A 13,217-nucleotide genomic window follows, 5' to 3' on the forward strand; every position below is an offset into this window, starting at 1 on the left:
AAGATGAGAGGGTGCCAGGCACGCCCTGCTGGGCTGGCAGCAGAGACAGCTGGCTCTCTGAGTGCTTCGTTTGAGTATCCAGTTTAGAAGGACTAGACAGCGTCTGAGAGACTAGAGACTTTATTCTATATCTATGACGACTTCAACACAGCCAGATCTTCAGTGAACCTCCATTTAGGTCACTGAGGAAGCTCTAGGAGGCTATCTTTATAGCTTCTTTCCTCCTGACAGTTAACAGTATAACTGATCTTAAAGCATTTCTGTCACATCCCATTAGCTGTTAGACTATGGATCAGAGGAAGAGATTGGTCCCTTCTTGTCCTGAAGGAGCTGTTTTGGAGGAGCAACAAGATATTTTTCATGCAAATTAGCTTTCAGATTTCTTTAGACACTCAGTGATATATAAGAGGAGATAAAGGCCTAGAGCAGTGGCTCAGGCTTGTAATCCCAGCACTTTAGGAGGTCAAAGCGGGTGGATCACCTGAGGTCAGCAGATCAAGACCAGCCTGGCCAACATGGTAAAACCCTGTCTCTACTAAAAATACAAAAATCAGCTAGGTGTGGTTGTGCACGCCTGTAATCCCAGCTACTCCGGAGGCTGAGGCAGGAGAATCACTTGACCCGGGGAGGCAGAGGTTGCAGTGAGCCGAGGTCACACCACTGCACTCCAGCCTGGACAACAAGAGTGAAACTCTGTCAAAAACAAAAGGAAATATAGCATAATAATAATACCCTGTACTGCTGCAGAGAGAAGTGAGTGCAACACGGCAGCTGCCCCTCAGTAGGATCTCCTCCCACTTGGCCATAGCACTGGCATCCTGGCTGCTGAAAGCCCCTCTCTAGGAGATATTATGTGGAGGGAGCTCAAGGGGTGTTGGCAGGAAGGTTTTGTGTGTGAGGGTGTGCTCTTCAAAGCAGGAAAAACTTAAGTCCCAAGACAGAGAAAGTCAAACTAACCAGATATCATGGAAGATGACCCCCATGGTATTGGCCATATTTATCTTGATGGTCCTTAGATTTGTTTCCAGGTGGTCCCTAATGCAGTGTGCCTAATCCATTCCCTCCCTATGTATGAACTTGTTGATAATAATGCCTCTGAGAATGACCTCAAAGTGCAACAAAATCCTTGTGCCTTGACCTCATTATACTTGCTAGAAGAGCCAAACTCACCCCTAGGTTTGACTCCTCTAGCAAGCCTGATGGGCCTGGTCCATGCACTGACTTGCTTCCTTAAATCTAGTCCACCTCCATGAAAAGTTGTCTCCTTGTAAGATAATGGGATCTTCCTAAACTCTTCCTTTGCTCAAAAGTGTCTTGCGTCGCCGAGATGGCTGCTATGGAGGGAATCTTAGGTGTCTTCTGAAGAAACTGTGATCAATCCCCCTGAAACTGTGTCTGCTGGGAGAGCCTATGCCAGCTATGTCTTTGTTGCTCGGCCCAGCTGTGAATTCATGCAGCCTGCCCTGGCCTTCAGAAGCTCACCTGCGGGTATGGCCACTGCTCTGCAGCAGCTTCTGGGGCACGCGCTGCGCCGCAGCTGGGTGGTGGGCTGCCCTCCGATGTCTCCATGTGTCTGTGTTCCGTGCACCTCTGACAGCTGGATAGCCTGGAGTGCCCCAACAGCTCCCCACACACCCACTTCCATCCAGCATCCTCCAAACTCCTGCCGAAGGCCTACGCACTCCTTGTGGGCCTTCACCCCACTCTCCACTGCCCCCTCCCTACAGACCACACATCTCGCAACCCACTGCCCTCTCACAGACCCTTCAGGCTGTCCTCAATCCAGACCAGTGTTACCCCCTCAGCCACTTGACCCCATCTCCTACAGGCTGCTCTTCATAATGCCTTCAACTTTCTAGGCCTCCCCTGGTATCTTCCTCCATAATGGCCATCATCAGTATGACACCATTGAAAATTAGGAAAAAAGTGTCTATTGCCATGTGTGTGGGAAAGGTAAACTGCCCACTTACCTAAATAATGAATCCCACCAATGGAAAGACAATGGGAAGCCGGTTATATTGTTATCACTGAATCCTCTCATCCTTAATGAAAGATATTCAGTGACCAAGATGAGGGTATCCCGAGGACTTCTCACAGCAGCCGAGGCAGTTTACATGACTACTTACCTCGTTGAGCTAGGGTGTAGCTCAGGAGTCTTAACACAAAGGGACTGCATTTCATGGACTACCAAGAAATAGTGAGTGCTTCCAATTATCTTTTCAATATTGTAGAGGAGTTCAAACACATATAGAAATGGTACACTATTTTTTTAAGCCAATAAGCACCCTATAATTTCTCTCTCCTGTATATCCAACATTTTGCACATGAAAAAAGCAAGCTATCCTGTGGTGTTTGCTAAGTCAAGAGAATCAGGAAATAGCATTATGTCCAGTATGATGTTAGAGAGTTAAAAATACATTTTAGAAAAATGTGCCCATAAGATATATTTCTTTTCTTTTCTTTTTTCTTTCTTTCTTTCTTTTTTCTTTTTTTTTTTTTTTTTTTTGAGATGGAGTTTTGCTCTTGTTGCCCAGACTGGAGTGCAATGGCACCATCTCAGCTCACCGCAAACTCCTCCTCCCGGGTTCAAGCAATTCTCCTGTCTCAGCCTCCCGAGTAGCTTGGATTACAGGCATGCACCACCACTTCGGCTAATTTTGTATTTTTAATAGAGACGGGGTTTCTCCATGTTAGACAGGCTGGTCTCGAACTCCCAACCTCAGGTGATCCACCCGCCTCAGCCTCCCAAAGTGCTGGGATTACGGGCGTAAGCCAGCGTGCCTGGCCAAGGCATATTTCTTAAATAAAGATCTCATTTTCCAAACCACGGCTTGGTCTTCAAACAGTAACTTGACACTGACTGTTCTTGGAGACTCTACGATGATTTGAGATTTGGAATGGATGTCCACACTCACCTGGCCAGTAGTACATGTAGACCTTCCTTTTGGCCTTGGTCAGAGTGACCCACAGAGGTTCTGACCCATTCCACCAGAGAGGCATCAGGCTGTCTTTGTTGACGCCAATGTCAAAGGACTTGTTGGTGTTGGGGTCCCACATGTAGTTCCCGATCATCTGATGGACTTCACAGTGGCGGCCTATGTCAATGAGAACACAGTTGTCAGTTTACAGTTCTGGTGGTTTCTATTTTCATCTTTGTTCCTTGATCATAGAAGCCATTCATGATCGTTTAGGAAGTACAGAACAGCATAAAGATTTGCTTTTGATTTTAAAAAAAAATTAGATTTTTTTTCTTAAGCGTGCCATGAAGATAGACAATCCAGTAAGATGTCCACTAACTGACGGAGGGTGGGGTCATTTTGAGTGACGTCACCCTGTCAAGTCAGCTGTTTTAAGTTACACTGAGGACACTGTGTGCAGAGCTTAAAGTCTAAATATGAATTAGCATGGACATCCGTGGATTCCTCTGAGACTTGGTCTCCGGTTCTCACTCCAGAGCCCTCTCTGCACCCGCCAAACCTCCTCCCGTGAGATCAGGAATCTAGCTGTTACAGCGTTTGTTCTTTCCTTTCTTAGATAAGAGGAGCTGTTGCTTCAGTGCTGAACAGTGATAAAACCTATGACGTTTGGAACAGAATGGCGAAAAATAGATTCAACTTTGAAAAACAAAGCAAGAAAACAACCCTCCAAATGCAGTGTTATATAGAAACGAGGGCTGGTTCTGTTGAGCACAGCTTAGTCCCAGAAGACAAGCCAGAAGTGAGAGACGCAAATGCTTGGACTCTTTTGAAACATTAGGCTTAAATTATTTATTTTGGAGCAATCTGTTACATCTTTAAAGTAAAAATAACACAAACATTGGCAAGTGCATCAAAAATTGCTGCAATTTTAGTGAGCGTCATTTGGCACCGGGATGAAACATGCTTCACTGAGCTGCCTAACTATGCTTAATCAAGTGGCTTTTCTTCTTTGTTTTACTGTTGTTGTTTCTTCTCCCCACCCCCTCCCCAAATTTTATTTTTAAACAAAAACAAAGAAAAATTATAAAATACTATTTGGAAAATAGACACTAAAAATATCAAATGGAAAAAACTTTCATTTCATCCCAGAAAGCAAGGCATGCCACAAACTGTGCTACTATGCTCCCAGAGATCCCCCCAAAAAATGTTTTTTACCCAAAGCTATAGAATTAGTGTTTTGATCTTGACCAAAACTTTCACATTAAAAAGATTAATAAAATTAAAAATAAAATTAAGATGTTGAGCAATTTCTGCAATGGTTAAGGAAGTTATTTTATTTATTGTCTCAACTAACATGTATTCAGTGCTCTTATATATATAGTTCCATGAATTGTAGGCTGTGATAGGTGTAGAGATTCCAATCTGAGTAAATGCCATGCCCATCCTCAAGTGGCTTGTAATTTAATACTCAACAGAGGGTCCTCTGTGTAAAAGAGCCAGGCTTCCCGGGGCTGGGTCTGAGAAGGAGGACAGGTTGCAGCCATAACTTCAGAATTATGATGACCCTCGCTCACCCTGTTGCAGGGGATAATTCCTAGTATGTTCTCACCAACTCATTAAAAGTAGGGTCCTAATTTTATTGGTTTAACTATATTATCGTTTTTAGTATATGAAAGTTGAATCATATTAAGAGAGCCCCTCTTACAAGTAAAAGTACTTATCTAGTCCCTTTATTCAAAATTTTGCATTGTTTCACAAATTGTATCATCCTAATGATGCTTACTCATCCTTTCACAAGGCAAGATAATCATGATCATATCCATAGGAAAAGGCCTCCTTCATGGACAGTCTTTCCCTATAGATCCTCTGATGCCCTCCCAAGTCCAGGAGGACTCAACTGCAGCTGGTGTGCAAAGAAGCTGAGCAAATGTGCAGAATCAGAAGTGGGTGTGGGAAGCATCATTCCTGAGGTCAAGAACCAAAGCCTCTGAATGAATCACCAGGAAAGGACCAAGGATATCAGACATGGGAATAATAGGGACAGATGCTGAGTGAGTGGGGTGGAGGGATCTCTGCTTCCAAGCTTGAATTGTTTGGACCATTTTAGAACAAGGGCATGAAACCCAAAGATAAATGGAGGCTTCACATGATGTGCTTTTCACAAGGCTGCATACAAGGAAGCATGAAACAACCAAACAACAATTTTTAAAGTACGTATAATCTATACTTGTATATCTCAGAAACCCCATATCATTTGGTGAAAATTTCTCTCTTCTCTTCAACACACATATTTAGCACTCTGGACTCTAAATTGTCCAAACTCGCTCATTCTTCTTTGTTCTCTGCTCTCTGGGTAGAAAGTTATGAGGAGCTTCTTGTGGGTTGCAGAGCTGTTGTATGGCTGGATTGTGTGTGTGCATGCATGCACAGGTGTGAGAGAGACAGAGACACAGAGGGAGACAGAGAAAGACAGAGAGAGAGATGGAGAGAACATTCTCCCCAGAGAATTCCTGCAAGGTGGGGTGCTTCCAAGAAGGTCACCTCAGACTCCTGTGGAGAAGTCGGGTTGGGTTTGTTCTTTTGGTGGATTGGGTCCTGAGATGAAATGGGAGGGTGTGCTGTCCGCAGGGCTTCCTTTGCTCTGCAAAGAGCGGCCTTTCCTGGAAGCCAGCAGGAGGAGGCTGCTTCAGATTTTCTCCTCCCTTCCATGAATACAGTAAGGCTGCAGTCTGTGCTTGCAACAGTCGAAGTCGACTCAGACTCAAGCTGATTTCCCTGCCAACCCTCTCTCTCTCTCTTGCTGTTTCATTTGTATTGCCTCGGTAAAAGTGGTGGCTGAAAGAACAGAACAGAACACAATGTACTGGTTTCTGCAGCCCACGAGCTCTCATCTCCATATTCCTGCCTGACCCATATCTATTTTTATACATCTGCAGCTCTGGGTTTTTCTCTGGTTGTGCTTTCCAAACAGAGCTTGGATGTGGTTTGGTTTTTTGGTCTCTTTGCTCAAGGCTTGAGTAGAAACTTTCCTGACATTCTCCAACACCACAGTTGCAGGTGGTTTTCAGGTATGATGTAAGGAACGTCTACTGCTCTTCCTCCTGCAAATAACGACTCTGGAGGCTTTGAAATCTGTGTTTGCCTTTCTCAGAGAGAGCTCCTGGAATTGTTCCCACAGCTAGAACTGCTGTATGAAGGGGGTGGGATATGACACCTTCAGTGTTCATTCCCCAGTGTCTTACTCAAGTGTGTTCAGATGTAATGACCATCACAAGAAGTTTCTTAGCAAGCTCCCAGAAACCTCTGAACCATGTTATATGTTTCATCTCAGAAATGGCTGGCCTTTTCTGGCCAGAGAAGGTAGAGGATATGTCCATCTTATCTACAGCTCATGGTCACGGAGACTTTCTCTTTGACCTCTGAGTCCTCTGCTAGACTAGACCCAACCTTGGGCTTCCCTCCTTTTTCTTGTAGAGTCCAGGTTGAGCAAGAATCCTGCTAAGTCAGTTTAGTGATAATCCTCCACGCTTGGTATCTGACCACCCTCAATATCTCACCACCATGCCTGCCTTCAGCAAGAGTTCTGTTGAGTAGATCTAGCCAGAATTCCATTTCTCCTGATGTTTCTTCTTAGTAGTTTTCCATCTACTGACCCCACCATGTTCCTTGTCTGTCAATCTCTATTTGCCTGTTGTACTTGGAGTGGAGCCCAATCTCTCTCGCACTGTTGGATCCCATTGCAGCGTCCTTCCATCTATCACAGTAGTTCCTCCTTAAAGGAAGTTTGCCTTACCGTCTTTAACAAGCATCATAAATAAGTATTTCTTGTCTTTCTTTCTTCTGTCTTTCTGTCTTTCTCTTTCTTTCTTTTTCTTCTGTCTTTCCTTCTTTTTCTCTTTCTCTCTCTTTCTATTTCTTCTTTCTTTTTTCTTTCTCTCTCTCCTTCCTTCCTTCTTTCCTTTCTTTCTTCATTTCTTTCTTTTTTCTCTTTCTTTCTTTCTTTCTCTCTCTCTCTGTCTCTCTCTTTCTTTCTTTCTTTCTTTCTTTCTTCCCAATCTCACTTTGTCACCCAGGCTGGAGTGCAGTGGGGCAATCATTGTTCACTGCAACCTCAGCCTCTCCAGGTTCAACCTCCTCCTCAGCCTCCCAAATAGCTGGGACCACAGGAATGAGCCACCAAGCTTGGCTAATTTTTTTTTTTTTTTTTTTTGTATTTTTTGTAGAGGCAGGGTTTTGCCATGTTGCCAAGGTTGGTCTCAAACTCCTGGGTTCAAGTGATCCACCCGCCTGAGTATCCCAAAGTGCTGGAATTACAAGCATGAGCCACTGTGCCCAGCCAAGTTTCTCTTTAACAGTGGATATCTATAAGGTTGCTACTGCTTAGATTTCAATCAGTCTTAATTTTTTCTCACTGTTTTCAAACAGTCAATGCTAATTCCTTTTATAGTTCCTTACCTCTTTTATTCTTTTTGCTTTCACTCAACATGTATTTATCAGATAATGTTTGCATGCTAAGTATATAAAGATAAAAAAGAAATGGTTGCTGTCTTTGGCTTACAGTCTGCCATGGACAATAGTAGTAGGCACAGTGGTTAAGGGAACGAATCTTGGAGTCAGATTGTATAGGTTCAAGTATAAACTCTACTTTTTACTGTCTGCATGACCTTGGACAAGTAGCTTAGACTCTCTGAAGCCTCAATTTCCTCATCTGAGTAATGGGCAGCGTAACAATTATTGTGAACAGTCATCCCTTTGTGTGGCCATGTGGAACCATAAAAATGGCTGTGCAAGCCAAAACCATGAAAAGCTATCTTAATAATCAGTGGGGTGGGGTGGGGGGAATAGGATTGTTCTGTGACATTTAAAAATGTTTGTCAAAATATTGAAAATTCTCCTACTATCAGTTATACAAGAAAATGAAGGAAGAATTATACAATTATAATTTATTAGTATTTTATAATTTACAATATTAGAAAGGTTGAGAATTAAAGGGCACTATTTCTTTGTAAGAAATTTACGAAGAATGCTTTGAACAGTACTTGGCTTCTTCCAGAGGTATAACAAAATATGAGCGAACATCTTTTCCATGCCTTAGGGAATTGTTATCTTCTTTCTAAGTACAGATTGGCTTTCAACATCTTATCCTTTGTGCTTTCAATGTCATAAAATAGCTCCAGGCGTTCTTTAATATGAAGTTTTTGCTGGTGTCACTTCGTCTGGGACATCTTCATCCTTTTTTCACAACTTTTTTCTTCATTTATGTCAATAAATTCACGATCACTAAGGTCCTTGGGGTGCATACCTAGAGCTTTGTAAATGATTTCAGTGTCAATATTCATGTGGTCAATGATCTCTTCTATAATTCCACTTACATTTGATTCAAATCCTGCAAAGTTATTTTCCAGTGGAGTAAGAGTTTCTGCCATCCTCCATGCATATTACTTGCTGTTCCTGTCTGTCATGGTGCTCGAATGTTTCTGGTTGCATGTTTTATATCACAGTTCTTCCAAAGTTTAGCTAAATAAACTGCATTATATCCCATTGTATCATCAATAACCTGTCTGAAATACAGGTTACTTACATCTAAAATAATAGGTTTCAAAAGTTGAAATAACTTATTGTCCCATTTAATAGATGATTAAAGTTGTTTTTATAGAAAAAGCAAATCAAATTTTCTCATAATCTTTCAGGTATTCAGGAGGGTCAGAATGACCCAGAGCATTATCCAATGATAGCAATGCATTAGAAGTTAAATTATATGGGTTTATCAGTGGGACACAGGGAAGCAACACAACTACATGCTTTGCTGTCTGTGCATGAGCTAATAATAGATGAGCAGCAGGCGATCGCCAGCAGACTATGAAAGAAATGATGTAATTGACCGATAATCATGACGCATATTTGTTATTTACATAGTGATAAATAGTCCTAGTGGATTGAGGACTAGCAAGGAAGTTTATAGTTTATGCTACAGTAGCTACAATTGGGGTTGCCAGATTTATTTTAGTCAATATACTGTGGTAACTGAAATTTGAATCATGTTATTGGAGAACCGACATTATTATTTTTTATTTTTAAAATATCTTATTTAAATAGATTTTGGGGTACAGGTGGTTTTTCGTTGTGTGGATAAATTCTTTCGTGGTGATTTCTGAGATTTTGGTGCACCTGTCATCGAGCAGTGTACACTGTACCCAATGTGCAGTCTTTTATCCCTCACACCCATCCCACCCTTTTCCCATGAGTCCCCAAAGTCCATTACATAGTTATTATGCCTTTACATTCTCATAGCTTAGCTCCCACTTATAAGTGAGAACCTACAATATTTGGTTTTCCATTCCTGAGTTATTTCACTTAGAATAATGGCCTCCAGTTCCATCCAAGTTGCTGCTAATGACGTTATTTCATTCATTTTTATGGTTGAACAGTATTCCATGGTGTCCATGGTGGTTTTCTTTATCCACTCATTGATTGATGGGCACTTAGGTTGGTTCCATATTTTTGCAATTGTGAATTGTGCTGTTATAGACATGCATGTGCAAGTGTCTTTTTTATATAATGACTTCTCTTCCTTTGGGTAGGTACCTAGTAGTGATATTGCTGGATCAAATGGTAGTTGTACTTTTAGTTCTTTAAGGAATCTCCATACTGTTTTCAATAGTGGTTGTACTGGTTTACATTCTCACCAGCAGTGTAAAAATGTTCTCTTTTCACCACATCCACACCAACATATATCATTTTTTTACTTTTTAATTATAACCATTCTTGCAGGAATAAGGTGGTATTGCATTGTGGTTTTCATTTGCATTTCCCTAATAGTCACGTTGAGCATTTTTTCATATGTTTGTTGGCTGTTTGTATGTCGTCTTTTGAGAATTGTCTACTCGCGAATTTTGCCCATTTTTTTTATGGGATTATTTGGAGAAAAGACATTATTTAACCTGTGGTAATTGAGTTTTCTGCATATCTGAAATGTGCAAAGCAAAGAGTGTGTGTGCATGCACATATGTGTACATACACATAAACATACATAGCACACAGTAAGCACTGTTAATATTAACTTATGAGTATTTGGGGAGAGTCACACAAACAAATGCCATCTAGAGGCCAGCTGGAGCTTTCTCTCTCATGAGCTCTTCATGTGATTGGCTCCAATCCTACTTCCATCAAGATTCTCACAAGTCCACAGGAGATGCACATAACTGCAGGCATCTCTACCTCCATACTCCTGCTTCCAGGACATATGGTGTCTAGAAATGTAGGTCAGCTCTTTCCTGTATGACAAAAAGGAACCTCCTCACATGAAATATTCCTGAGTGGGGTGAACTTTATTGGGGATTCAGTCTGGAGAGGAGGGGAAGATTGAGGGCAATGCAAAGAACTTCCAACAGAACATTAGACATCCAACGTCTCTTCATGACAGAGAACACAAAAGCAAACACACCAAAAACAAAAATAAATAGATGGGACTCAATTAAACTAAAAAGTTTCTGCATAGCAAAGGAAATAGCAGAGTAAACAGACAACCCACAGACTGGGAGAAAATCTTCTCAATCTATACATCCAACAAAGGACTGATAACCAGAATCTACAAAGAAATCAAACAAATCAGCAAGAAAAAAACAATCCCATGAAAAAGTGGGCTAAGGACATGAATGGACAATTCTCAAAAGAAGATACACAAATGGTCAACAAACATATGAAAAAATGCTCAACATTCACTAATGACCAGGGAAATATAAATCAAAACCACAATGCAATATCACCTTACTCCTGCAAGAATGGCTATAATAAAAAAATAAAAGATGTTGGCATGGATGTGGTGAAAGTGGAACACTTTTACACTGTTGGTGGGAATGTAAACTATTATGGCCACTATGGAAACGTGTGGAGGTTCCTTAAAGAAATAAAAGTAGCACTACCATTCAATCCAGCCATCCCAATCCTGTGTATCTACCCAGAGGAAAAGAGATCATTATATATGAAAAGGATACTTGCATATGCATGTTTATAGCAGCATAATTCATAATTGCAAAAATATGGAATCAGCCAAAATGTTCATCAATCAACAAGTGGATAAAGAAAGTGTGGTATATATATACCATGGAATACTACTCAGCCATGACAAGGAATGAAATAATGGCATTCGCAGCAACCTGGATAGAATTAGAGACCATTCTTCTAAGTGAAGTAACTCAGGAATGGAAAACCAAACATTGTATATTCTCACTCATAAGAGGGAACTAAGCTATGAGGATGCAAAGGCATAAGAAAGATGTAATGGACTTTGGGGACTTAGGGGAAAGGGCGGGAGGGGGTGAGGGACAAAAGACTACACATTGGGTACAGGGTACACTGCTTGGGTGATAGATGTAGCAAAATCTCAGAAATCACTGCTAAAAAACTTACTCATGTAACCAAACACCACCGGTTCCCCAAAATCTATGGAAATAATAAGAAAAAAGGCATCCGAGGTATCCCCAGTCTTTCCAGCAACCACTTGCCCCTCCCCCCATGGTTTTCTCCTGGCCGCTGCTCTCAAGAACCCAGCTAGCACATCACATTGTCTCATTGCTTCTCTATTTTCTGCTCCACAGCAACCCCCTCCAAAATTTCTCTCCAAACTTGGTTTTCTCAAAAACAGTTCAGCCTTCCAGTGTTCTTGTTCAACTTATATTTGCAGGCTCATAGGGTGCTGGAAAAAGTGGGGGAAGGAAGGAAGCAAGGAAGGAAGGAAGAAACTTCAAATGCATGACTATTGCTGGATAATGCTCTCATCACCCTCATCTTCCTGAGTACTTGAATGAATATGTGAAAGTTTGCTTTTCCTACAAAGACAACTTCAATAATCTATTAAATGGGAGAGTAAATTACTTCAACTTTGGATATTTTGAAACCTAAGTTATTTCAACTTTTGAAAGAAGGAAAGAAGGAAGAAAGGAAGGAAAAGGAGGAAGGAAGGAAGGAAACAAGAAAGGAAGGAAGGAGGGAGGGAGGGAGGGAGGGAAGGAAAGAATGATTGGAGGGGAATGAGCCAAGACAGAGGGCTTCCTACTGAAGAAGGAATTAGGATAGTCCTCATACCAGTAAAATGTGGCATGTTGCTATTCACCACACTCAGAGTTCACTTTCTTTGAAAGGTGAGATGCTCTTACTGATGTGCTAGACGTGGTACTAACACAATTCGAGATGGTCACAGCTGGACTCACTCAAGGTCCTGGCAATAAACAGGCTGCACAGAGTTTAATTCAGGGGCTTTTACAAAGGGGTGGGCTGGGCTGAGGGAAGCCGAGGGCATGGCGAAGCAACCCAGGAGGGGTGGTGGCAGCGAGCCACCATCACCCACCCACTCCGCACCCCAAGGGGTGAATAGCAAGGGGAGGAGATGTGGCCACGGGGACCCCAGACTTGCCTCTCCTGCCACTGTCCTAGAGGCCGTCCCTCAAGGTCACCTGCTGAGGCTCAAGGCAGGCTGGAGAAAGCAGAAGAGGGCAGACAGGCAAACAGCGGCTCTCCAGCACAAGGGCCAGGGAAAATCGTAAGACGTGGATTTTTCAAGAAAATCACGTTGATCAGTTGGGCGAGGGTCTTTCACTGAATATCAGAGACCACGCAAGTTGAGCGTCCTCTGAACAAGTACTCGTGAGCTGCGATGGTATCACACACTCTCAGGAATGGAAGGGACCTCAGGCGGCCTCCTAATCTAATCCTCTCCCTGCAATTTCAGAGGTGAGGAATAACTCCCTGCGCTTTGTGTATATTAGGTGTAAAAGGCTCGAGTGTGCGCCCAAAGCCACAATTCCAGTAAGTGGTGGGTGGGGTGGAGAAGCAAAGGGAACGAGAGCGACTTGAACCTGGACCTCCTGGCTTCTCATATCATGCTCTTCACACTTCACTTTCCATGACAATAACAGATTTATGGTTACAGTTGGACTCTGGAATATGAAACATATGCTCAGTTCAAGGTGAAAGCTCTCGGTTTAAAAAAAAAAAACTACATTTTATTCACGTCTCCAAACATATACAGAAAAACAACTGCATAGCTGGTTATGTCGCTGAACAATCAGGTTTGCAGCCAGTGAGGAATTCCTCAATTCCACGAATGCTTTCTTAAATCCGGTGTATAACCACCTTTAGCAAGTGATAGTAATCTTTAATTTTTAAGCCATTCGTTTTGTTTCTCTGAGGCCTATGTGTGTTTCTATTAGGCGACGTGGTTGTGTCTACTAGAAATCAAAACAGCTGGCAGAAAAGGGAGAAATGGGGTTACATTCGAGGCACATCAATTTAGTCAAAACG

General features: G+C 42.1%; 1 protein-coding gene across 3 annotated transcripts in view; it reads right to left on the minus strand.

Moving 5' to 3' along the window:
• ENPP6 (ectonucleotide pyrophosphatase/phosphodiesterase 6) overlaps positions 1-13,217 on the minus strand; it is a 120,904-nt gene that overhangs the window by 58,962 nt on the left and 48,725 nt on the right. For 2 of the 3 annotated variants that reach the window (XM_005556391.4, XM_074040805.1), the window contains exon 2: positions 2,916-3,095. The exons of the other annotated variant lie outside the window; for it this stretch is intronic. In XM_005556391.4, coding sequence (XP_005556448.4) covers positions 2,916-3,095 — 180 coding nt within the window. The remainder of the gene's footprint in view (positions 1-2,915; positions 3,096-13,217) is intronic. 3 annotated transcript variants of the gene reach the window in all.

This window comes from Macaca fascicularis, chromosome 5 (assembly GCF_037993035.2).
Source record: "Macaca fascicularis isolate 582-1 chromosome 5, T2T-MFA8v1.1".
Lineage (NCBI taxonomy): Eukaryota > Metazoa > Chordata > Mammalia > Primates > Cercopithecidae > Macaca > Macaca fascicularis.